Source organism: Musca autumnalis, unplaced genomic scaffold (assembly GCF_047663935.1).
Source record: "Musca autumnalis isolate F117 unplaced genomic scaffold, ASM4766393v1 scaffold_2, whole genome shotgun sequence".
In the NCBI taxonomy this organism is placed as follows: Eukaryota; Metazoa; Arthropoda; class Insecta; order Diptera; family Muscidae; genus Musca; species Musca autumnalis.
In genome coordinates, this window is record NW_027411755.1 from 151953080 (window position 1) to 151980676 (window position 27597).

Below are 27597 nucleotides of genomic sequence, written 5' to 3' on the forward strand. Positions count from 1 at the left end.
AAAATTTTAGCTACATTTTTTAAAGAATAACCTGCAATTTGGCATTTGAGATTACCATTGGTCACAAAACTTCTTCACCAAAAATTTTTAACATATGTCCATGTTTGGGTATAGCCGGATTTTGGGTATTTTGAGAATTTTAGCTAAATTTGCAGACCCAATTAGATGTAATTTGGCATTTAGAATTCCTAGTGGTAAAAACACCTCTCGATTTCACCAGAAGTTCGAACTATGTTTGGTCAAAATTTTACGAAGTCCAAATTTTGGACCGAATCAGCTGATGCGTTCGAGACTTGTCGTGTGCTCCATACTGCCTTGGGGATTTTTACACCTTTCGGGCCGTTTCTCAAGAAGTGTGGACTTGCCTCTGAAAAAACTTATACTGTCCAAATCGATTTGAGAGCATTTCTTAAACTGGATTTGTCCGAAATTTTGTGTTGGAGGTACTTGAAGGAGTGGACCGATATAGCTCATATTTGAACTAAGATTTTCAGAAGTATGGACCAACTCGGTAATTGCCTCTGAGACTTATTGTGCGCTCGATTTTAGGAAAAATTTTGAACTTTTGTGGGGGAGGTATAGAAAGATGTGAACCGATATTGCCCAATTTCAAACTTAAACTAAGTTTGGAAAATATATTACCGAAGCCAAATTGTGGACCGAACCGTTCGCATAGTGTGGCCAAATCCAATATTTTGTGCCAAAAATGCTAAAATATTTTTTTTTTCAAATTACCCAAATATTTGACATGAAGTGATAGAAAGCAAGCTAGTTAAGAAAAAAATTTAAAAATTTCGTTGGTTGCAACGCCACTCTTGGTAATTTGGCCTGTTTCTGAGGAAAAAATTAATAGCGGTGGATATGTGGGCTTTTTATACATTTTTATTGCTTTATATGCAAAAGTAAGATAAAACAAAGAATTACAACATAAAATTCGGATAAAGCGAACATCGGTTATAAGAAACTACGTTTATAGCGAACAAAGTTGTATGTTTCCAAAGAATGTTTCTTAATATTTGTACACACATTCAACTTCTTAAAATGACCACGATTATAACAAACAAAAATTGTTACCCCGCGAGTAGAATTTTTTACAATTTGTTAGGATCAGAATTTTTTACAAATTGTTAAAGCACAAGCGGATAGCGACGAATTTAAGCACTGTTTCAAATATTTTAACATATGATATTTAAAAGTAGGCTTTAATAAGAATTTTACAAACGAACACGTTTATAACGAACTCCGGATATAACGAACAACTTTTCTTTTTCCTACCCCCTATTCGTTCCAACCCAATGAACGCGGTTAAAACAAAAGAAAAACGGTTACAATTAACTAAAGTACTGATCCGCAATATTATTTTTTAAAGGACCAAATAAATCACGCAATCATGATCCCTAGTTAGAACATATTACGGCTATAAAATGTTGACCACAACACGCATGTACATTTTTAGAACACATGGTGAATATTTCTTTAAAGAAAATGTCTTTTTAGTTCAAATCGGATGCTTTTTCGTGTTTAATATTTCCTTCACCAAACAAAAAATTAACAAGTAAGAACGGCGTTAAGTTCGGCCGGGCCGAACTTGTTATACCATCCACCACAAGTTGTATTGAAGTAAAATGGAATAATTAGTTTCCTTTCGTGTGTGAAGAAGACTTAATACTAAATTTCAGCAATTTCGGTAAAACAATGTGAGGCACCATTCTATGGGGGCTATTTCAAAACGTCGATCTATACCGACAAATTTCTGACGGAAAGTTTTTAGGCTCAAAGAAGACTGGTATTTAGTCTTTTCCTATATTTCCTATATTTTGGGTAAGAGAATGTGGCTAAAACTTAAAAAATACCGAAAATCAAGAAGTACGCTTCTATGGGGATATAGGAAGACGTGGACCTATACTGATAATACTCTTCTGGAATATTTTATAACTCTTGGAAGACGAAATAACGAATTTCAGCCATTTCGATTGGATATTGACGTCACAATCTTCAGTATAACGAAAATCGGGAGGTACAGTTCTATGGGGGCTATATCGAAACGTGGACATATACCGACAAATTTTAGTCAGAAATGGGGCAATATGAAAGCGTGGACCTGTACAGACATATTTCTGGCGAACAGTTTTATATCACATTGAAGACTAAATACCAAATTTCAGCCATTTTGGTGGAATATTGAAGACACAACCTTCAAAAGACGAAAAATCGGAAGGTACCTTTCCATGGGGGCTATATGAAGGCGTGGACCTATACCGACAAATTTAAAGGGGAAGTTTGAGTACCCTTAACGAAGTCTAAATGCCAAATGTCAGCCATTTCGGTGGAATATTGAGGCCACAACGTTCAAAATACCGAAAATCGGGAGGTACCGTTCTATGGGGGCTATATGAAGGCATGGACCGATACCGACAAAATTCTGGGGGAAAGTTTTTTACCACCAACGTAGACTAAGTACCAAATTTCATCCATTTCCGTGTGATAATGAAGCTAAATCCTTCAAAATACCGATAATCGGGAGGTACCGTTCTATGGGGGCTATATGAAGGTGTGGACCGATGCCGACAAAGTTCTGGTGGAAAGTTTTATATCCCTAAAGAAGACTACGTACCAAATTTCAGCCATTTTGGTAGGATAATGAAGCTAAAACCTTAAAAATACCGAAAATCGGGAGGTACCGTTCTATGGGGGCTATATCAAAACGTGGACCGATATATTGTTCATGTTCAATACCAACCATCCTGCAAGTAATAAAAACTTCTGTACCAAATTTTGACTCTATATCTTTAAAATTGCGACTTGTATCTTGATTTCAACAGACAGACGGACGGACGGACAGACGGACATGGTCAAATCGACATAGAATTTTATGCTGATCAATAATATATACTTTATAGGGTCTCCGACGAATATTTCGATGTGTTACAAACGGAATGACAAATTTAATTATACCCTCCATATGGTGGAGGGTATAAAAAAATATATATTTTCTACAAGGAGGGCACCTTCAAAAAAGTGATATAACTCAAAAAACGCAAAAATCGCACCTTGGTAATTATGCAGTTGATTCAGAACCCTTTGCTGAAGATATTCCCGGTAGCAGAATTTCGAACAAAGTTGGACAATTTTGTAAAAGTCTATAATATAAAACAATAATTTTGTTAAAAAATAATTCTTAGGTTGTATCCAATATGACGTTTTCTTCTGCTGTAACAAACATTTTGAAGAAAATTATTATTAAAACAGAAAGTACACACCGCCACCATTCCACTGAATAGCATATCTTTGTATCTATTATTACCAAACTCTTACAAATTGTGTTTAAATTCTGCTCTGAGTTTTAATCTTTTTTAACATTTTTTATTTTGTCTTCGAATTACACCACGAGTTTTGAATATTTTTGAAAACAAATTACACATGCATAGAATTTGACATGTTCTTTCTTCGAATCAAATTAGAAAACTCGCGTTATTAAAAGTACAAAAATCGACTTTTTGTCTAAAACCCTGTCCCAATTACCTATAGTGCAACGTTATATTTGAAGTACCGGTACCTATAAAATGACCTTTTTTCTTTAAAAAATATTAAAAAACGGCAAGGAAATGCCCGATTTTGTGTGGGCCATATTATTACGAGTTATTGGAATTATATAATGGACCTTTTTGCTATCCGATAGTACGAAAAATGAACTATCAAAGTGTGCTTAGAAGCAATTGTATTTGGGTTACAGTTCTGTAGAACAATCGCATTTGTTTCGGAACCGTTTTTACGCCAATATTTTTAATTAGTTATTTTTCAATAGGATATAACTAAAAGGTTCCACGAGGTTCCACTATTCTAATGGTACAGAAATTTTGGGGAGCTTTCGAACTATCAATTTCTCTATAGATTAATTGCGACCAATTGCGACGCCGGGAAATAGACCCCCTATAACGGTACCGCCCGATTTTACATATTTTCAGGATTTTACCTACAATAATCAACCGATTTAGCTAAAATTGAAATATAACGTTTTCTACGAGTACTCTACCAAAAATTCTCTATTTAGGTGCACATCTTGATATAGTCCCCAAATAACGGTACCTCCCATTTAAAGGTTTTTAAGTTTTCTGGCCAAATTTTAGGATCTTATTGAGTAAGGAGCATCCCAGCACAAAAGTCTTAATGTAGGTCCACGTTTAGATATAGCCCCCATATAACGGTACCACCGCTTTGCGGTTATAACTTAAAAAATATATGAATTTTTTGTAACTCGCAAAATAATAGATCTCCTTTCGATAACATCTCCTCCAATTTTTATAGCTCTATCTTCATCAGTTTAGAAAATATAGTTTTTTGACACAAAAACTCTATTTTGGGCACACTGTGCCTCGTTAGCATAAATGCTGAGGGTATAATGAACTAATTACAATGGAGAACTTGCATGCAGTCGGTGCGGGAACTTTTGTAACGTAGAAAGAATCGCAATAACACACATCTTAATACGGATATGTGGTGGTATTTTTGATATTTGAAAAAAATGCAAAAAAGTTAAATCCCTAATATGCCATTAACATTGATTTTTTTGCATTATTTTATATATTTATCAAAAATTATTAGAGTTTTTAATATTGATATTTTTATTTGCCCTTGAAGCTCCATAAATTTTTTGTCCACAGTAAATAAGTGGCTATTTTCAAAAAGGAAATTAAATAAACTGTCAAAAAAATAAAAGTTCAAAGTTTTTTTTTATGAAATTATTGTTTCATTTCTATTTTCCTTTGCTGATGGCCATGATGATCAATAACAACAACCTACAAATGTTATTGTTAAATTACAAAATAATACACAAACAAAATTATTTAAAAAATCCAAATGATTTTTTAACATTAATATAATGGTATTTTTCAGAGATAACGGTCATATTTTAGTGGGGAAAAATGTTACGTTATCTCTGATGACTGAAGTTATGGGGTGGAAAATTTCACAAAATGCATAACTTGCCCGTGAAATATACCTTAATTATTTATTATGAACTGGGCAAAGAACGCCTATATAAAGTGGCAAACTCTGTTCGGTCTTCACCAGTTGTAGCCGATTAACAATACAAACGAGTTAATTATTTTTTTGTTTGTTTTTATACTTTCAAATCCGAAAAAACAAAATGTTGTCGAATATAAATTTCAAAGTTTTCATTTTTGCTGTAATCTTGGAGGCTGTTTTGGCATGTGTAAGTAAATTTGAATGGATGTGTTGTTTTTTTATACATCATCGAGCAAAAAATATTGTATAGGGTATTCATAATCCTTCAATCAATTGTTTCTTAATCCTTATTCAGATATCTTAAACTTTGTCCGAGTACTCACAAAAGTGACGTCAGTTATTTAAACAAATGTTATTGTGTCTAAACTGGCGTTGTGTTCATTCGAACCTCATTAGCTTTCGAACTATATTTTAACTTCGTTGTGTACAAAAAAAAAGTTCAAAAATGTATGATTAAGCGCAATTTAAAGGCTGTTCTAGAATGGTTTTGCAATTTTTACCAAATCGATGTAACAGTCCTTGTTATTATATTACATATTACAATGATATATATTTTGTTCGTGGGAAAGTCCATGCTGACTGAGATAATGCCCCAAAAGCACTAAAATCACGTCCAGCATAAAATAAAATGGCTGAGGAGCAAAATAACTTAAGAACGGAGTAAGCGATTTGGCAGAATCGTAATATTTCTTTGTGTATTTTTTTTTACCGAAAGTAGTCCTTGTGGTCCGGTTTAAAACGATATAATATCCATTCTTTCTAACATAATGCCTCCAAGCTCTACATACTTCCCTCAACGGTTGACACTCACTGTTCTGCAAACCCGCAGGGTTAGATTTCCAGGTCGAACAATATTGCATTGTCAACGGTGGCAAAAATACCCCTCAACGAATTATTGGCAACATTTACTGTGTATTTTAGCCATGTAAAACTTCTCTACAAGGGGTGACGTTCGGACTTGACTATAAAAAAGTAGGCCCCATATCAATGAACTAATAAATCGGGGTGCGCTTATAGATTTGAGAAAAATCTCCCTTGTCACTTCTGGGATGTTTGTGGGAACTATACTTCCCTCTATGACGACCCGAAAGTTCCAAAAACCATGCACTAATGGAGTTCTTGTAATATATTAATGATAATTGATTTTATTTGTGTTGTTGTTGTAGCAACGCATATATGTTCGTTCGTGTATTATTTCAGTTATCAAGTTCCTCTGTATCCAGACTCAAGAATTCTGCAGCTGTCGTTCTTCTGCTGCGATGGATGGGGGATGGTTTCCAAGTACGGCATTCACACTGTATCTTCGTACTGCATGCGCAACCATGTTGGTGTGAATGCGATTCAAGCCTGCCTGATAGGCTCGTTGATCTAGCGGTTCTCTTTTATACCTTTGGACCTCTCTCTCTAGATCATGAAGGTCTCTCCTGACGTGCCTGGGTGGGGGGAGCCTGTCCATTAAATCGTGACAGGGATGCTCACTGCGGTAACACCCAAGCAGGTACTGCATCGACAACATCTTATTGTGCTGACGCACCGGTAAAACCTTCGCCTCCTCATGAAGATGGTCCACTGGTGTCATGAGGAGGCACCCTGTTGCAGTCCTCAGGGCGGTATTCTGGCAGGTTTGAATCTTCTTCCACTGCGATGCGCTAACCTTTGCGGACCACGCTGGCGCCGCATAGCTTACCACAGACCGGCCTATTGCATTGTAGGTGGTCAACAAGGTTTCTTTATCAGCACCCCAAGTGCTGCCAGCCAGCGACTTGAGAACCTTGTTCCTACTTCTGATCTTATTGCAAATAGCTGTGGCATGCGCGGACGACTTGAACATGCTATCGAACGTTACGCCCAGTATTTTAGGGTAGTTAGTGGTCGGAATCAGTGCACCATCGACCAATATGTTCAGTGGGAGCCTCATCTCAGCCGTCCATGTGGTGAACAGCGTGGCTGTGGATTTAGCGGCGGATATTTTCATATTCCTCAGATGGAAGAACTGCACTAGGTCAGCTATATAGACATTTAACCTATCACATATGTCATCGACGATAGGACCCCACGCCAAGATCGTACAATCATCCGCATACATCACGATCTCTATGCCGTCTGGAGGGTGTGGAATTTCAGAAAGGTAGAGGTTAAACAGTTCCGGAGATATCACCCCTCCTTGGGGAACTCCCTGTTTCACTCTACGGGTTTTGGACTTCTTGTTTCTGAATTCTACAAACGACTGGCGTCCACACATATAGTTGATTACCCAACGTTTCAAACTTGGCTGGAGATTAGTTTTCTCTATATCCTCGAACAGCTTGGCATGGTTGACGGTATCGAAGGCCTTCGATAGGTCAAGAGCCACCATGACTGTTCGGTCGCACGGCCTTTTCTAGTTCAGTCCTCTACTGATATGTATGGATATGGCGTCTAATGCTGTTGTAGTACTATGCATTTCCCGAAATCCATGTTGATGTTGGGCAACTGGAAAACACCTTCTCATCGTGGGGAGGAGTAGCGCCTCTAGGATCTTTGCTACTGGCGACAGGAGTGAAATCGGCCTGTACGATTCATCTCTGCTGGCATCCTTGCCAGGCTTCAGTAGCGGGACCACCCTGCCAACTTTCCAGGCATCCGGTACAACATGGGTGGCTAACGATAGGTTGAGAACACTTGTTAAATACTCAACTCCAGGTTCATCCAGCTGCTTAAGCATTACCATCGATATTCGGTGCGGGCCCAACGCTTTGGATGATTTAGCGTTTCGGATGGCATCTGCAACATCGCTCATCGTAAATTGTGGTGGTACCTCCTCGGGTGGAAGAGTTCTTCTTATACGGCGTAGCACACTTCTCTTCGCCCTATCACTCTCGGGGTGCTCTATGAACTGCCGGTTAAAATAACACGCGAACCTCTTTGGGCCAGTTACTGTCACGCCGTTGAAAGTAACAGCCGTTCTGTCATCCTTCTTTTCCGGACTCGAGAGTGATTTAACCGTTGCCCACATTTTACTTATTCCTGCACCAATGTTGCATTGCTTCAGATGGTCTAGCCACTTTTTCCGCTTATGTTCGCCCACTAGCCTGTTGACTTCAAGAGTAAGTTCTCTAACTCTTGGGTCTTCGGGATTCGTACGACGAAGCTCATCACGTTCATTTCAGGAAAGTACGGCGTTCAGAGGTTATGAAGTCGGGCGGTCTGTTTACGGAGACGATGATAGGGAGGTGGTCCGAACTAAGGGAAATGACGGATTGCCAGGATACGTCATTTATCAGACCTGGTGCCACAATGGTGATATCTGGCGAGCTGTGGCAGTTTCCTCTTATCCTCGTAGGAGCGTCTTCATTCACCGTGCAAAACGTGGAGCTATCGATTTGCTCTGCCAGCGCTGTACCCCGCTGGTCATTACCAAGACGGAGTGCAAAAGCTCATGATGAGCATTGAAGTCCCCTAGCACCAGACGGTTATCGCCCTCTAACAGCAAACTGATATTGGGCATATAACGTCGGGCACAGCTATTCATCGGCGGTATGTACACATTAAGCAGCTCTACCTCGGCAGTACCACACTTTACTGCTACCCCCATACACTCCATGTATGGGTCACTAGAGCCAAGCTCAAGCGAGAAAGGTCTGTACTGGACAGACTGGTGTATTAGGAAGGCAAGTCCTCCTCCTCCGCTTCTTGTGCGATCCTTCCGCAAAACGTTGTAACCATCACAACGTAAACTACAGGTGGCGGTGAGCTTTGTTTCCTGGATCGCGGCGACCATGATGTTTTTCCGACTCATAAAGTCCACAATTTCACTGACCTTATTGCGGAGACCGTTGCAATTGAATTGCAGGAATGATGCATTTCCGGGCCGTTGAACAACAACATGTGGTGTTAGATGCTGCATTTGTTGTTGTTGTTGTTGGGGAGACTGCGGGGCGTCTCGTATTCCGACGACGACGAAGAGTCAGACGACGACGTAGAAGACGCACTGGGTGATGCGCTGACGCAGCAAGCAGCAACATACCTGTCGCTGTAATCCCTGGTGCTACTAAGCCCAGAGCACCCACGAAAATGCACCCATTCCATACATCCATTACAACTCACCATTGTTGACATGTGGTGGATGCGGATCTTGCAAACGGAACAGATCCATACTGGCCCGGGGTTCATTTCTATCCCGGCACGGACCAGAAGAGCTCGGAGCAGGCATTCCGGGATAAATTGCCGCTCCCATGGTGAAAAAATACACGAACACAAACACATAATTGTTGAGGTGACGGCCCCTGGTCGAAGATTCCTCCGAGTATCCGGTGCATAGAACCGGCCGTCGCGGGATTGTTTTATTTGTGTAGACTGTTTCGATTGGATCTGTCAGTGAAGTAATTAGGCCCACTTATGATAATAACAGTTCGGACACGCTCTAAAGTACGCAATGATCTTTCGACTACTTTGCATGCTCATTGGCATTTGTGATCATCATTAATCTGTTACAACACACAACGTTTTTTGTCACCTACAAAATTGGGGATTTAAGAATTTGTTGCTAAATGTCCACGTTGTGATATAGACACCACTAGATGATACCTCAGATTTTTGTTATTTTTAAGGTTTAAGAAATAGCTCATAATTGGTATTTCATATTCTTTGAGAATACAAAACTTTCCCAAAAAAATTGTCAGTATAAGTCCAAGTTTCGATAGAATGGTACCTCACAATTTTCGGTATTTTCAAGGTTTTGTCTCATTATCGCGCCAAAGTGGCTGAAGTTTTGTATTTAGTGTTCGGTGGGAGCATTAAATATATCCCCAGAAATTCGACGCTATAATTCCACGTTTTGATATAGCCCCTATGTGAAGGTACCTCCCGATTTTCGGTATTTTCAGGGTGTTTGCCTCATTGTCGCACTAAAATGGCTGATAATTCGTATTTAGTCTTCGTTGGGAGCATTAAACCTATCTCCAGAAATTTGCCGTTATAGGTCCACGTTTTGATATAGCTATGGGTGCTAACGGTACCTCCCGAAGTAACCGAATTGATCATAACTTTGCACATGGTAATATTGCTTTCAGTCCACTGCTTCGGGTACCTCCCACACAAAGTTCTGAAAAAGTGAAGTTTAAAATCTCCTCTCGGATTGTTTTGAATATTTTTGGTGCATATTTTCCTTTCTGTGACAAATCCATACTTCCTGACATAATGGCCTAAAAGCTCCAAGAAACCTTGACGGCACCAACTAACTCGCGCAGTTTGTTTCTGATTGCACGTCGTATTATTTCATCTGTAGTGCGATTCTCTAACTCATTTTTTGATTTACCGACAAAAATCAGTAACTTTAAAACTCAAAATTATTACTGAAAAGTTCAAATAAAAGTTGACAACACTGTAGCTATCGGTAGGATTTTACGACTACTTTTTATTGGTCGCTAACTTACCGAATAATATCGTTAATTACCGAAATAATAAGCATTTTAATTTTACCGATTTTTGTCGGTAACTGCAAAAATGTGTTAGAGAATCGCACTACTGGTCATGTCTTACTTTGGAATATGGACTATATCGGTCCCGTCCTTCGTCTACCTTCCATACAAAATTTGGAAAAAGTGCAGTTTAACAGCTCATCTCGGATCGTTTTGAAATGTTTACCAAAAAGTTCTTCTTGTGGGCCGTGTTACGACGGCACATTTTTGGGGGCAAGTCCATACTTCCTGAGATAAAGACAAAAAAGCCTGCCGTCCCCAACTAAACTGGATACTACCTAAGATAACCCTCAAAGAGAGAAACCGATTTTGTCCAACGTTGTTCATCTTTTTATTCCTTACAGCCTCGAATTATGTCCGAATATCGACGTCATCAGACCTCTCTTTCGGATACCTCCAACACAAAGTTTATAAAGAGAGTAGTTTAAGGGCTCGTCTGGGATTGTTTCTAAATTGTTGGCAAGTTGTTTTTTATGCGGTCCCATTTAAAACGGTACAATTTTTTCGGGCCAAATTCATACTTCCTGAAAAATTGGCCCAACAATACAAAAAACACCTATAGTAGTATTGTATTTGCTTCATTTCTTTAGGTTCGTGGCTGAGGGTATATCTCTGACGGCAGAGCTGACTGATACTTTCTTACTTGTCTCTTTGCAATTTTGGCATAAAAATCGCCTAGAATAATTTTAAATGTGATTGGCAGGACAACAGTTTTATAATTCTTTTAAGCGCTCGTAAAATATATCTTTGGTCTGTTCGCCATTGTCTTCAGTGGGAGCATGAGCGCAAATAAAGCTGATGTTGAAGAATTTTGCTTTTATCGGTATTGTCTTTCATTCACTGGGGTGAAGCTGGAGACTAGATGTTTAAAGCTCCGGCCAACTACAAACAAACTCATGTCATGGCAGCTATACTCGTAATGCAGTGCGTCAGAGGGATGGTCTACTATCCCAACGCCCAACGCAAGTTAACTCACTACCTATAACGGGTGTTAAAGGTAACTCCCAGGTGACACCACGAGGAAGTCAGTGTCCACTTGATATAAAACAGAGGCCAAGAAAAGTCCTGGGCTTTGCCAGGTTAAAGTCGGTAATTAAGGGAAGTTTTCGGTAAGATAACGACTAAAATGTAATAGTTGTTAAGTCCTACCGATATCAATAGTGATGTTAACATTTATTAAAACTTTTCATTGATAAATTTGCACTTTAATTTTACCGATTTGTGTCGGTAACTAAAAAAATGAGGTACAGAATTCCACTACAGGGCCGTTGCTTGGTATCTTTCATTCCTTACGTCACCCACTTTCAGAAACTAAAGGAATCTAATTATTACATTTTGCCTCAATACAACTCGTGGTGGAGGGTACAAAAAGATATTGTCATCCCATAAAACCAGTTGGTAACATTTTTGTATTAATTGCATTTAATTCTCATATACATTTTCCAAATAAAATTATTTAATATATTTACTTCAGATTGTTCTGATAGACTACTGTTTAATACGATAAAAACTATTGTTGTAGGGACAATATTACATGCTGAGCCTGACAATATTTTTAAAATACAAATTTCGATTTTCAAATAATGACTACTTGGGTGTATTGTTATTTATACTGACGTTGTTTTCAACATTTCCCCGAAGACTTTGAATGAGTTTTTTTACTACGTTCTCCTAACTTTATATATTGTTGTTCCGATTATACATATTTTTAAAGGGACAAATGACATGATTAGCCCAAAAGTCTGTATTAACCAAACGATCAACTTAGGATAATTTGAGAAGAGGGGTCATGAAAATCGCCCCATGTCCACATGGACATGAATTTAAACCAGAGTAAGTTTGTTGTGTACTCTAGAAAATTGTTTAATACGACAAAAAGTATTGTTGTAGGGACAATATTACATGCTGAGCCTGACAATATTTTTAAAATACAAATTTCGATTTTTAAGTATTTTCAGTGAACTTGGGTGTATTGATATTTATACTGAGATTGTTCTAAAAATTTCACCGAAGACTTTAAATGAGGTTCACCTAAAGATTCTGCACTGAGGAACTTAAAGTCGTTCATAGTCGTTTGATACTTTACCTTTTAGTGCATTATTTTATTTAAGTTTCCTCCTAAGTTTTCAATCATGATTTCACTTATAATTTAAATTTATTTTCTTTACTTCTTCTTTTAAGAACGGGTTTAAGGCCAATCTTATTAAGGCAGAAAATTGTGCCGGTGAAGATGCAATCATAAAAATGGATTCCGATTTCACCGTTAAACTGAATAAAAAATGTGAAATTGTACCCACCGGCTGTATTTCAAATAAGGCTTTCAATACAGCCGTTTCAAAGTTTAAAGTTACCAAAGATGGTATGGTACTTAAAGAGGGTAAAATGGATTTGTGCAGTATGGCTGATAGTGCACCAGCTGAAGTAAAGGATTATCTGAAGGTGTTTGGTGCTCCATCATCGTGTCCCGTCGAAGAGGTATTTAAAGCAGATCTCAAAAATAAATCACCTTTTATTCAATAATAACAATTTGCGGTTTTTTTCTTTTTCAGGCCAAAGTTTGTGCCCATGATCACAAAATCGATTTATCCAAATACAAAGCCCTCTTGGCCGTTGCCCGCGGTCACATTGTTGTCGATTCGGATATTACCCATGATACTGTAAGTAATTTTGCTGTTTAGCCAAGCATTATTTGTTATTGAAATCTTCCAATTGCTTCGTTTATTTTCTAGGGTAAATCCTGCTTCCACATTGAATTGGAAATAACAAATTAATTGCAATATTTACGATTTACGTTTCGGAGGAGTTGGTTGGTGGTATATTCAGTATTTATTTATTCACTATTATGGTACTAATATTTTTAATGTTAAATGTAAATAAAATGGAATGGACCAATTATTTTAAATAGTTTTATTTTCCAACTACAATATTTCCCCCCGAACATCCCAGAAAGTAGGCAGAGACTATCCATGTCGAAAAATGCTGCCGGTCTATTCTACTTTAGCTCAATGAAAAGTTTTACATTTAACAAGTAAAAAGTCATTAAATTCGGTTACGCCGAACTTTTTACACCCTCCATCATCAAATATTGTTAACAAAAAATGGAATAATTAGTTTCCTTTCCTGTTCACAATTTTAGATGCAAAACTTTTTCGACCACGTATACCCCAATTACCTAAATTATCTTATCTAATGTATAACAACCTGATGATAACTTCATATTGGGTCTATATAATGTATATCTACCTTGAATATTTTTGGTGGAAAAGTTTTGTAACTGCAAGGAACCTCAAATATCACATTATGGGTAGTTCCGTCAAATAATGTTGCTAATTCCCTCAAAATAGCGAAACTCGGGAACTACAACTGAGAACCTTCAATGTTAAATTACAGCTAGTTCGGTTAAAAATTTCGGGTAAAATCCTCAAAATACTGAAAATTGGGAGGTACCGTTATATGGGCTATACCAAAACAATGACCTATATATGGGCTATATGGGCTATACCAAAACAATGACCTATGTTGATAATTTTTATTGTAGACCTCAAATGTCAAATTACAGCTAGTTCGGTTAAAAGTTGTGGCTACAATCCTTAGAATTCCGAAAATAGGCAGTACCCTTAAAATACCTCAAAATACCGAAAATCGGGAGGTACGGTTTTATGGGGCCTATACCATAACATGGACATATGTTAACAATTTTTGGTGGAGAAGTGCCGTGACCACTAAGAACCTTAAATGTCAAATTACAGCTAGTTCGGTTATAAATTCTAGCTAAAACCCTCAAAATACCGAAAATCGGGAGGTACCGTTATATAGGGGGCTATACCAAAACATTGACCTATGTTGATTGTTTTTATTGAATAAGTTCCGTGACCACTGAGATCCTCAAATGTCAAATTACAGCTAGTTCGGTTAAAATTTATAGGTAAAATCCTTAAAATTCCGAAAATAGGTAGGTACAGTTTAATGGGGCCCATACCAAAACATGGACCGATATAAATAATGTTTGGTGGAGAAGTGTTGGCATTAGTAGTCAACCTGAAGTGTCAAATTACAGCAAGTTTGGGATGTACCGTTATATCTGGGCTATACCAAAACATGGACCAATGTAGACGATTTTTTGTGGAGAAGTTTAGTGACCATAGAGAACCTGAAATGTTAAATTACAGCTAGCCCGGTTAAAATTTGTAGCTAAAATCCTTAAAAATAGGGAGGCTATACCAAAACATGGACCTATGTTAAGAATTTTTAGTGAAGAAGTTTCGTGACCGCAGTGAACCTCAAATGTCAAATTGGAGCTAGTTCGTTTAAAAATTTTAGCTAAAACACTTAAAATATCGAAAAAAGGGAGGTACGGTTTTATGGAGCCTATACCAAAACATGGATCTATATAAACAATTTTTGGTGGAGAAGTGCTGTGACCTCTAGGAACCTCAAATGCCAAATTACAGCAAGTTTGGTTAAAAATCGTAGCTGAATTCCTCGAAATACCGAAAATCGGGAGATATCAAAAAATGAAGCTATCTTGACGATTTTTGGTGGAGAAGTTTCGTGGCCACAGAGAATCTCAAATATGAAATTTCAGATAGTTCGGTTAAGAGACCCTAGAGTGACTACAACAGACGGACACGTCTATATCGACTCAGAATTTTATACTGATCAAGAATATATGTATACACTTTGTGGAGTCGCAAATTATTACTTCAGTGGTGGAGGTTATAAAAAATTAGCCAACATAAGGTTAAGGGATATTAAAAAATGGGACCCAGGACTCCAAATCTTCTGTCTCCTCTGTCTGCTACCAAAAGAAGGAGGGTAGGAAAGACACCACAGCCAAGGCAGTCGCTCAAGCTATCTTGAGTCATAAGGTGTTTCCGGATCTCCTGTCACCGATGATATTTGATGAACTTGGACTTCGAGTAGCAGTCATTAATAGATATCATCCTTACGGCAAGATCAGCGACAATCGCAGTTCGGTAGCGCTGCCCCCTACAGAGGCATTACAGTCATATGTTTCTAACAACAAAGAACCTCTAGATGTCTTTGTCAACACCAGCGTACGTAAAAATACTTTATGAAACATTTCCAATGGTTTCATTTCGTATTTTCCAATACAATACAAAACGAAACATAACCCACGTTTACCGAACTCGCTGTTTTGTTTCGTTTTGTTTACATTCGTGAGTGCGAACAAAACGAATAGCGATAAGTTCTCAATTCCACAACAACAGATAGAAAACGAAAAAGTTCAAAACACATGAATGATTCAATGAATGATTAATTTGGTGGTTGAAAAAACAACATTCCGCATCGCGAGCAAGCAAAGAGAGCTTCCCTCTCCACTCACTAATGATGATGTTAGCTGATAGGGTTGATAAGCAATCAAATGTGTGTGTGTCTGAGTGTAGCATTGATCATTTCGCACAGCAAATGTTTGCCAAAAATTCTTTTTGTTTCGGTAAAGCATAGCCGAAGTACATTTCAGTAATCGTACGGTTTTCGTATTTTTGCATTGAAAAGTTGGTGGTATTGTTTTGTTTTGAGAGCGAAACGATTCAGAGAAACTGAAAAATATGTGACTTTGTGTCGGTGGTGCTCAAAATATTTTGTGCATTAGTCTCTCTGATAATTTTTTTCCTTTGCTAAACCACGACAGAGGAGAATAAAGAGTACGGATGTTGTTGTTGTAGTCACGTTAACGTATATGGTTGATCTTAGCTGCTTTGTGTGATTGGTACGGGAATCGTTTTGTTTGTTTCCGCTCATTGGTCAACACAATAGATGGCGAAGGTGAACTCTGAGAATGGGGCCGACTCGCGACTGGCAGTGTGAATGAGATCCCCTATAGAAGGGTATTGTCAGCCACCGCCACCTATGGATCCAGCATACTGACAATAATCAGTTATTCTGCTCACTAACCCAATATACAGATTAGCTCATGGAAGCTTGTTAGTCACAGTCCGTAGAATGGTGGTCTTGCCATCAGGGTGTCAGACTGCAAAAGGCAGGATTATTTAAGGACTCGTGAGCATTTTGGGCTAGACGGAACCTTAGCCATGCTAGAGGTTCCGTCTAGCCCAAAGCGATAAAAGAACGCAAGCAGCAACCGCTTCGCATAATGCACTGGGGTGGCAGCGACGCAAATGAGTGCACCTTCCAAAATAGAACCAGGGTAAGTTTATCGATAAAAACCCTTATAAAGACGAATCCCTCATTATTGTCTGGAATATATGCAATGATTGCTCTTTTCCGACCACCGCCAAATACTTTTCCAAGTCGAAGGCATTCGGCAACCACCACATATGAATCCACGGAAAACTGACCGGAACAAATTCACTGAATTAGCAAACTCAAAGCAGGACACATCGCACTGTCCTACTACGGCAGCAAAGGTTGACAATGCATGTGAAGCATGTTAGACAGGTTCTTGTGGATAGCCCAGAAGTCTGTCCACAAACTCTTCCTGGTAGGAGAAGTCAGCAGGTTTGGTGCTCAATGCATCTTGCTGATCTCCGGAAGATCAGTAGAAGGCTTTACAACAAAGTCCACAGATTGGGAGAACTATAAGGTGTATTTCAATAAGTGCAACAGCGAAATTGAGAAAGCTAGACGCGGATCGCTAGGAACGAAGGATTCCAAAACCATCGGTAATATTAAACTTGATATTCGACATGGTCAAACGCTGGTCTAGAGTCTCTGAAACTTCTAGCCAATACTCATTTCCCGAACTATATGAACGTACCATAGCAGTTGTCGTCGGACATCATCATACCTGCAATTCCGCCGGAGGGATTTTTAATTAAATAGCGGTCAAAGTTCACATTTTAGGTTTTTGTTGTCCCTCTGGAGTTGTTATTGGCAAAAGAGAGTGGGATTCGTAGAAAAGACGAATACCAACATTTCGAGGGATGTGTGAAGTGATGTATGAACGTCCGGTCAGGGGCGATGGCTAGAATCAATTACCGCATCGAGTGCAGGCAATCGTAAAAAAACTATCATTATACCACAGTTATTTTTGGTATTATATGAGTAATTGTCATCATTTCATGGTACATTTAACACACCAAAAAATGTATGTATAAAGCCCCTTGTCATTATTTTGTGTTTGTTTGATTTGTATTCTTTAATGGTATTAATTAAATGTAATGTATTATTGTTAAAATAATTTTTTGACAAAATTATAGATATCGTTTCCTATTTTAATTATGATGATATTGACAAATTTTGGTATAAAAAGTTCATCGCCAAAATAATAATGCGCAAACGTTTATCAGTTCTTCAGTGAAAGTGTCGTTTAATTAACATCATTGTTTTTGTTATAAAAGTGAACATGTTATCGAAAGAAGTCCTTAGTTTTTTCCTACTTGCAATGGTATTGGAAGTAACCTTGGCCTGTGTAAGTTTTCACTTAATAACAAGTAAAAAATTTGCGACCTGTAGCGTGATTGCAAAAAAATTGAGAAATTGGATGCATTACCGACTATTGTGGTATCTCCCTTGTTTGACCACCTTCGCCAACCTACTTTACACCAATGTAAAGGTAATATTTGCTTATTCCATTGACAGGCATTGCCGTTGGAATATACCTACTAGAAGCCTATATATTCACAAAGAATAAAAGTTTGGATTTGTCTCCACATGAGTTTTTCCGCATTCCGACCCCTAAACATTATCCACTTACCACCAAAATCAATAGGCTTCTTCCTCTGTGAGGCCCCATCAACCCCAAAAATTTCCTGACTATCCGATCAAAATCCCAACCTGTAGCGTGATTACCAAAAAATAGAAAAATTGGATATATTACTGACTTTTGCGATACATCGGTTGTTTTCCAACTTACGCTAACATACTTTGGATCAATATAAAGGAGATCTTTCCATCTTCCATTGACGGGCTTTCCTTTTGGAATACTCCTACCAGAAGCGGATATATTCGCATAAGAAAAAAACTTTAACTTATCTTCACATAAGCTTTTTGCTTATTCCGTCTGCTGAATATTATCCGACCATCACCAAACTTAATAGGCTTCTTCCTCTGTGGGTCCCGCATCAACTCCCAAAAAATTCGTGACGATCCGATCAAAATTGCGACCTGTAGCGTGATTACAAAAAAATCGGAAAATGGCATGCATTACCGACTATTGCGATATCTCTGTGGTTTGACCACCTACGACAACCTACTTTACATCGTTGTAAATGTGATATTTTCTACTTTCCTTGCCAGGTTTTGCTTTTGATATACCTCTTAAAGAAACAGAGATATTGGCTTTGAAATAAAACGTTGACCTTTTCTCCAAATAAGTTTTTGGCCATTCCGACCCCTAAATATTATCCGACCATCATCAAAAGCAATATGTTTCTTCCTCTGTGGGACCCCCATTAACCCCCGAAATTTCGTGACGATACGATCAAAAATGCGACCTGTAGCGCGATTTGGAAAAAAAAAATTGAAAAATTTGATGCATTACCGACTATTGCTATGTCTCCGTTATTTGGCCACCTACGCCAACCTACTTTGCATCATTGTAAAGGTGGGGTATTCTACTTTCATAATCAGGCTTTGCTTTTGGAAGTTCCCTATCCAAAGCTGTGATATTCGTCATTATAATTAAAATCGCAAAAATGAAAAGTTGGGTTTTATTTTCGACTATTGCGATGTCTTCGTTGTTTGACCACCTGCAACCTACTTTACATCGTTAGAAAGGTGACACTTTCTACTTTCATTGACAGGTTTTGCTTTTGGAATACCTATTATAGAAGCTGAGATATTCGCTTTGGAAAAATAGGTTGACTTTTTCCCTAAATAAATTTTTGCCCATTCCGAATACTAAATATTATCCAACCATCCCCTCCGGGACCCCCATCGACACCCAAAATTTGGTGACGATCCGATCAAAATTACGACCAGTAGCTTGATTACAAGGTTTAGATGGACAGACGGACGGACGGAAAATTTCGGATAAGTTCACTTTAAGAACTGCTATCGAATCACTTTAATTTTTATTGAAGCAACTTGCATTCGCTGCCTCAATTACGATGGTAAACGTTTTTTCAGGGGCAAGTCCATACTTCTTGAGCAAACATCCCGAAGGGTGTAAAAACCCCCTATGGCACAATATGTAGTGGCTGGAGATCCACTTCCATAATGGTCAATGTAGATCCATTCCTTTTAGTATCTCCTCCGCAAAACTTTTGATATCTAATCCTAATGAACATTTTTGTCGGTTCAAATTTCATAAATTTTTAAAAACCCCTTAATACCATAGTATGGAGGGTATATTAAGTTTGTTTTTCCGTTTGTAACGCATTGAAATACTCATTTGCGACCCTATAAAGTATATATATTCTTGATCAGGGTAAAATTCTAAGTCGATCTGAGCACGTCCGTCCGTCCGTCCGTCCGTCTGTGATAATCACTCTAGCATCCACAAAAATGAAGATAGGACGCTGAAATTTTGGGAAAATGCGTCTTTTGTTTGCAGGCAGGTCAAGTTCGATGATGGGCTATATCGGTCCACGTTTTGGTATAGCCCCCATATAACGGTACCCCCGATTTACGGTATTTTGACGTTTTTAGCTACATTTTCACACCGATTTGGCTATAATTTGACATTTAGGGTTCCTAAGTGTCAATAAACATATATAATAAAATTTGTGGACATAGGTCCACGTTTTGGTATAGCCCCCATATAACGGTACCCCCCGATTTGCGGTATTTTGACGTTTTTAGCTACATTTTTAGACCGATTTAGCTATAATTTGACATTTAGGGTTCTTAAGTACCAATAAACTTATATAACAAAAGTTGTGGACATAGGTCCACGTTTTGGTATAGCCCCCATATAACGGTACCCCCCGATTTACGGTATTTTGACGGTTTTAGCTACATTTTCAGACCGATTTGGCTATAATTTGACATTTAGGGTTCTTAAGTGTCAATAAATATATATAACAAAGCTTGTGGACATAGATCCACGTTTTGGTATAGCCCCCATATAACGGTACCCCCCGATTTGCGGTATTTTGACGTTTTTAGCTACATTTTTAGACCGATTTAGCTATAATTTGACATTTAGGGTTCTTAAGTATCAATAAACTTATATAACAAAAGTTGAGGACATAGGTCCACGTTTTGGTATAGCCCCCATATAACGGTACCCCCCGATTTGCGGTATTTTGACGTTTTTTAGCTACATTTTTAGACCGATGTAGCTATAATTTGACATTTAGGGTTCTTAAGTGTTAATAAACTTATATATAAGAAGTTGTGGACATAGGGTGACGTAGGGGATGGAAGATACCAAGGAACGGTCCTGACCGGTTTTAACATGGCAAAGCCCAGGATTTATCTTGGTCCCTCTTTCATCCCAAGTGGACACTGACCTCCCCGTGGTGTCACCTGGGGAACTGCCTTTAACACCCGTTAAAGGTAGTGAGCTAACATGTGCCGCGCGTTCACCCATAAGAACGTTAAAAACTTGGGTTTGGGCGTCGGGTTAGTAACCCTCCCCTAGAAAAAACAGCCTACTATGAAAAAACGAAAGAAAAGAAAAACAAACCCCTCTAAAGTTGACGAACCCCGCAAACGTTTTAAGGACCATGATCTGCGAATCTGCACCTGGAATGTTCGCACTCTTTATAGAGAAGGTGCAGTCTTCGCATTGGCAGACGTACTTGAAAAGTACAAGACCGATATTACTGCCATACAGGAAATACGATGGATTGGGAAAGGCGTCACAACAACACCTAAAGGTGACGCACTGTATTATAGCTGCCATGACGTAAAGCATGAGTTTGGTTGCGGATTCGTAGTTAGTCGGAGACTAACACATCTGGTATCCAGCTTCACTCCAGTGAATGAAAGACTTGCTGCAATTCGAATAAAAGCTAAATTCTTCAACATCAGCTTTATTTGCGCTCATGCTCCCACTGAAGAAAAGGATGAACAGACCAAAGATATATTTTACGAGCGCTTAGAAGAAACATATGACCGTTGCCCTGCCCATGACATTAAAATCATTCTAGGCGATTTTAATGCCAAAATTGGAAAGGAGAATATCTTTGGCCCAACAGTCGGGAAATTCAGTCTCCACAGTGAAACATCTGACAATGGTATGAGACTGATAGACTTTGCAGCTGCAAAAAACATGGTAGTTAGCAGTACCAGATTTAATCATCTCGATATTCATAAGGGCACCTGGCTGTCTCCAGATCAGAAAACAAGAAACCAAATTGATCATGTTGTGATAGATGGAAGACATTCATCGAGCGTGTTGGATGTACGATCGTTCCGAGGCGCAAACATTGATTCGGACCACTACCTTGTTGCAGCAAAGGTACGCACCCGCTTAAACGTAGCAAACAAAGTACGAACAGACACAACACGAAAGTTAGACATCGGTAAGCTGCAATCACAACAGATAGCCACAGCATATTCCACTCAACTAGCCCAATTGCTTAATCAAAGCCCTCCTCATCCCGATAACATATCAGCGCAATGGCAAAGCATTGCCCACTCCATGCAAACAGCCGCAAAATCCATACTTGGATACCAGAGACCTCCACCAAGGAATCCATGGTATGATGAGGAGTGTCGTGCTGCCACCGAAGAGAAAAATGCGGCATATAAGGCTACTTTACAATCCGTAGCAACGCGTAGCGCACGAGAGAGATACAGGGAGAAAAGGAGAGAGGAGAAACGTCTTTTCCGCAGGAAAAAGAGAGAGATAGAAAAGCGGGAGTGTGAAAAAATCGAGATGTACAGGAGCCAGAATGAAGTCCGAAAATTCTACCAAAGAGTCAAGCATCAAACTGATGGCTTTGGTACAGGCACATCCTCCTGTAGAGACCAGCAAGGTAATTTGGTAACTGATACAGATAGTGTACTCAGGATATGGAAAGAACATTTTTCAAATCTGTTGGTATCCAATAGCAGCGAAGACGACGAAGATACCACAGTCCCAATCCCAGAAGATGGTATTGAATGTATACCGCCCAGCCAAGATGAGGTAAAGACAGCAATAAATCGGCTGAAGAATAATAAGGCAGCAGGGGCCGATGGCTTACCAGCCGAGCTGTTCAAAACCGGAGGCGACACGCTGATAAGGTGTATTCATCAGCTAGTTAGCACCATCTGGCAGGAAGAACGAGTACCCGACGATTGGAACCTGAGTATCCTGTGCCCCGTCCACAAGAAGGGAGATAAGACTGTATGCTCTAACTATAGGGGCATAAGTCTACTCCCTATTGCCTACAAGATCGTGTCAGGGATATTGTGCGAACGACTAAAGCCAATGGTCAACGAGATTATTGGACCATACCAATGCGGCTTTAGACCTGGCAAGTCCACCATTGACCAGATATTTACCCTGCGGCAAATCCTGGAGAAGACCCAAGAGATGCAGATCGACACCTACCACCTTTTTGTCGATTATAAAGCAGCCTTCGACAGTCCGCTGCGCTCAAAGGTATTCCAAGCCATGTCTGAATTTGGTATTCCCGCAAAGCTCATTCGGCTTTGTAAAATGACTTTAACTGACACGAGGTCCTCAGTTAAAATAGGAAAGAACCTCTCCGAAGAGTTTGGTACCAAAAGAGGTTTCAGACAAGGAGACAGCCTTTCGTGTGACCTCTTCAACATCCTGCTAGAAAAGGTTATACGAGAGGCAAACGTCAAAAGAAGTGGCACAATCTACACCAATAGTCACATGTTACTTGCTTATGCTGATGATATAGACATCATGGGTCGATCAGTAAAAGAAGTAACTGATACCTTTATAAAAGTCGAAGGAGAATCTGCTAAAGTGGGTCTGGCGGTAAACGGTGAGAAGACCAAGTTGATGGTGTCGACGCGCAATGCGTCCATTGAGCTCGGACCGACTGTGGAAGTTGGTTCCTATAATATTGAGGTAGTAAAAGACTTCGTCTACCTCGGCACCTCCGTCAACACAACAAACGACATCAGTTGTGAAATAAAAAGAAGAATTGTATTGGCCAACAGATGCTACTTTGGATTAAGTAAGCAGTTTAAAAACAAAGCCACATCTCGTCAAACAAAAATAACGCTCTACAAAACACTGATACTACCCGTGCTGATGTATGGCTCCGAAGCCTGGGTACTTGCGCAAGCAGACATGGCAGTGCTTGGTGTGTTTGAGAGAAAAATTCTTCGAAAGATCTACGGACCAATCTGCGTTGACGGTGAATATCGACGTCGCATGAACCACGAGCTGTATCTGCTATACAACGACATCAATATTGTTAAACGTATCGAGATGCAGCGATTGCGTTGGCTAGGCCATATCAAAAGAATGAGCGATGATGAACCCACTAAAAAGGCGTATGAATACATGCCACATGGCGGTGCACGCAGAATTGGCAGGCCAAGGAATAGATGGCGCAAACAAGTGGATGATGAGATGACAAGGCGCGGTATTCCAGAGAGCAAAGCAACAAATAGAGAGGAATGGAGATCTCTTCTTAGTTCGGCCTATAGAACAAATGTTCTGTAATGGGCCAGCTAAGTAAGTAAGTAAGGACATAGGTCCACGTTTTGGTATAGCCCCCATATAACGGTACCCCCCGATTTGCGGTATTTTGACGTTTTTAGCTATATTTTCAGACCGACGTAGCTATAATTTGACATTTAGGGTTCCTAAATGTCAATAAACTTATATAACAAAAGTTGTGGACATAGGTCCACGTTTTGGTATAGCCCCCATATAACGGTACCCCCCGATTTACGGTATTTTGACGGTTTTAGCTACATTTTCAGACCGACTTAGCTATATTTTGACATTGGAAGTTCTTAAATGTCAATAAACTTATGTGACAAAACTTGTGGACATAGGTCTACGTTTTGGTATAGCCCACATATAACGGTACCCCCCGATTTACGGTATTTTGACGGTTTTAGCTACACTTTCAGACCGATTTAGCTATAATTTGACATTTAGGGTTCTTAAGTATCAATAAACTTATCTAACAAAAGTTGTGGATATAGGTCCACGTTTGGTATAGCCCACATATAACGGTACCCCCCGATTTACGGTATTTTGACGGTTTTAGCTACACTTTCAGACCGATTTAGCTATAATTTGACATTTAGGGTTCTTAAGTATCAATAAACTTATCTAACAAAAGTTGTGGACATAGGTCCACGTTTTGGTATAGCCCCCATATAACGGTACCCCCCGATTTACGGTATTTTGACGTTTTTAGCTACATTTTCAGACCGATTTAGCTATAATTTGACATTGGAAGTTCTTAAATGTCAATAAACTTATGTGACAAAACTTGTGGACATAGGTCTACGTTTTGGTATAGCCCCCATATAACGGTACCCCCCGATTTACGGTATTTTGACGTTTTTAGCTACATTTTCAGACCGATATAGCTATAATTTGACAGTTAGGGTTCTTAAGTGTAACTAAACTTATATAACAAAAGTTGTGGACCTAGGTCCACGTTTTGGTATAGCCCCCATATAACAGTACCCCCGATTTACGGCATTTTGACGTTTTTATCTACATTTTCAGACCGATTTAGCTATCAATTGACATTTAGGGTTCTTAAATGTCAATAAACTTATATAACTAGTGGACATAGGTCCATGTTTTGGAATAGCCCCTATATAACGTTACCGCCCGATTTCAGGTATTTTGAGAATTTTACCAACAAGTTTTAACCGAATTATCAGTAATTTGAACATTTGACATTTGAAATTCTTAGTGGTCACCACACCTCTCCACCAAAAATTGTCAAGAAAGCCCCCATATAACGGTACCTCCCGATTTTCAGTAATTTGATGATTTTAGCTACAATATTAAACCGAACTAGCAGTAATTTGACATTTGAAGTTCTTAGTGGTCACAACACCTCTCCATCAAAAATTGTCAACATAGGTCCATGTTCGGATATAGCTCCCATGTAACGGTACCTCCCAATTTTCAGTAATTTGGCAATTTTAGATCTAACATTTGAAGGTTGTGGTGGTCACCACACATCTGCATCAACAATTTTCAACATAGCCCCAATATAACGATACTTCCCGATTTTCGGTACTTTGAGGATTTTACTTAAAATGTTTAACCGAACGTAGGTCCATGTTTTTGTATAGCCCCAAAACAAACCTCCCGATTTTCCGTACCTTAGCTTTATTTTTTGGACGAACTTTCTGTAATTTGAAATTTAAAAGTCAACAAAAATTCTGCAACAAAAATTGTTCATTTAAGTTCATATTTTCGTATAGCCCAGATACCTCCGAACTAGCTGTTAATGACATTTGAAGTTCCCACGTTATGTACCGATTTTCGATATTTTGAGGATTCCAGCTAAATTTTTTTACCGAATTAGGAGTTATTTGACATTAAAAAAACTGTCAACATAGGCCCATGTTTTATTATAACCCCTATATAACAGTACCTCCCAATTTCTAGCCCACCAAAAATTGTCAACAGTTAGATATAGGCACCATAAAAAGGGCCTCCCGAACGAAGCATTTTATGTTCATTATCTGACATTTAAACGTACTCACTTAAAGTTGGGGACAGGAATGAATATTTTATGGTGGAGGGTATGAAAAGTTCGGCCCGGCCGAACTTAATGCTTTTTTACTTGTTCTTATTCACTTCAATAAAGTTCGTGATTGGCGGCATAAAAAGTTCGGTCCGGCCGAACTGAACGCCGTTCTTACTCGTTTTTCATCAATTCAGCGATTTGTTATTTAACAGCATACCAAACGTTGTCTCACGTTAAAAATTTTTTAGAGGGAGATTTGAGGGAATATATTGATAGATATCAAAATACAGTCACGCTTAAAATCACCTTAGAAGACATTGTTTTTAATTTTTCAACTTTTTGAAAATAAAACTTAAGAAGGTGCATGTTGCCTCAATAAGTTGTTTAAAGATGTAACTACTTATCTAACAATTTATTCGTCGACTTTTAGCGACAAAAAAAATAACTTAATGTCGTCAGAAATAAGTTGTTTTTTTTTTGTCCATATTTGCAATAAGTGTTCTGCTGGGTTAGAAACAAAATGACAATATTTTACCAATAAGTGAAAACCATTGGACTGATTTTGCATTGTGTCCTGACTTTGATCATGATTGTTCTTTACCATATAATATGTTTACCTCACCTACCAACCGTCCAACCTTTATTTTCGCTTGTGAAAGACGCTCTTCGGTTCTTGCCTTTATATTCCAGCTATAACATAAGATTCTAAATGATTTATCTATATCATATTATTATTATTATATTAACATTTCATTTCAGAATGGTTACAAAGTCAAAATTTTGAAAACAGAAAACTGTGTAGAAGACCCGGTTATAACTGCCGATCCGGAATTTACTATTAAACTGAATAAGAAATGTGAGCTCATACCGACTGGTTGTGTTGTAAATAAAGCCTTCAAAACATCCATTGCCAAATATAAAGTTACTAAAGATGGAATTCTTGTTAAAGAAGGCAAAGTCGATGTCTGCGGCATGGTTGACAAGGTTCCAGATAATATTATAAAATATGCGGAAGTTTTTGGTGCACCAACATCGTGTCCTGTCAAAGAGGTAATAAATCAAAAATATATTTGTAAATATGTATGTATGTATATCGTAACTAATATCTGTGTATTTTTAGGCAAAAATTTGTGCCGAGGACAGAAAAATTGACATAACTCCATTCAAATCCCTATTGGGTCTTGCTCGCGGGGTTATTGCTGTGCACACAGAACTAACACATGATACTGTAAGTAGATAATTTTTATGACTGGCAATGACTCTTCTATATAATGAACATTATAAATATTTTATTCTCTTTCTAGGGTAAATCGTGTATAAATGTCGAATTTGAAGTCTCTAAGTAATAATTTTCATTTGTGAAGCAGATATAACCGATATGTTGTATGTTATATGTGTATGTTATGTTATTGAGTTAATAAAATTCAAAATATTAAAAGCTTACAAATTGTATCTTGACAAAATGCATCTTAATATAACCAAACCTAAATGGTTATAGCCACTTGCATATTAAAAAAAATTATTTTTTGTGTGAAGGGAAAAATTTATTGTATTTAGTTATTTCGATAAGACTGAAATGTTGTTTTTTATTATTT

General features: G+C 38.4%; 2 protein-coding genes across 2 annotated transcripts; both read left to right on the forward strand.

Annotated features, from left to right (window-relative positions):
* Positions 1-5081: 5081 nt before the first annotated feature.
* LOC141394744 (sporozoite-associated mosquito saliva protein 1-like) lies at positions 5082-13367 on the forward strand. The gene is made up of 4 exons (XM_073969570.1): positions 5082-5212; positions 12666-12959; positions 13034-13141; positions 13214-13367. Exons 1-4 carry the CDS (start codon positions 5147-5149, stop codon positions 13253-13255), a joined length of 510 nt encoding a protein of 169 aa, XP_073825671.1. The 5' UTR covers positions 5082-5146; the 3' UTR covers positions 13256-13367.
* A 3235-nt stretch (positions 13368-16602) lies between these two features.
* On the forward strand, positions 16603-27348 carry LOC141392415 (uncharacterized). Its single transcript, XM_073965359.1, has 4 exons — positions 16603-16656; positions 26762-27052; positions 27123-27230; positions 27307-27348. The coding sequence occupies exons 1-4, from the start codon at positions 16603-16605 to the stop codon at positions 27346-27348; spliced, it is 495 nt and encodes a 164-aa protein (XP_073821460.1).
* The last annotated feature ends 249 nt before the right edge of the window (positions 27349-27597 follow it).

Bases quoted from the DNA above. Each gene is read 5' to 3' on its own strand.
- LOC141394744 (XM_073969570.1), top strand. From the start codon at position 5,147: ATGTTGTCGAATATAAATTTCAAAGTTTTCATTTTTGCTGTAATCTTG. The intron at 5,213-12,665 runs GTAAGTAAATTT...TCTTCTTTTAAG, and splicing joins TGGAGGCTGTTTTGGCATGT to AACGGGTTTAAGGCCAATCT. The intron at 13,142-13,213 runs GTAAGTAATTTT...TTTATTTTCTAG, and splicing joins CGGATATTACCCATGATACT to GGTAAATCCTGCTTCCACAT.
- LOC141392415 (XM_073965359.1), top strand. From the start codon at position 16,603: ATGCACTGGGGTGGCAGCGACGCAAATGAGTGCACCTTCCAAAATAGA. The intron at 16,657-26,761 runs GTAAGTTTATCG...ATTTCATTTCAG, and splicing joins CCTTCCAAAATAGAACCAGG to AATGGTTACAAAGTCAAAAT. The intron at 27,053-27,122 runs GTAATAAATCAA...GTGTATTTTTAG, and splicing joins CATCGTGTCCTGTCAAAGAG to GCAAAAATTTGTGCCGAGGA.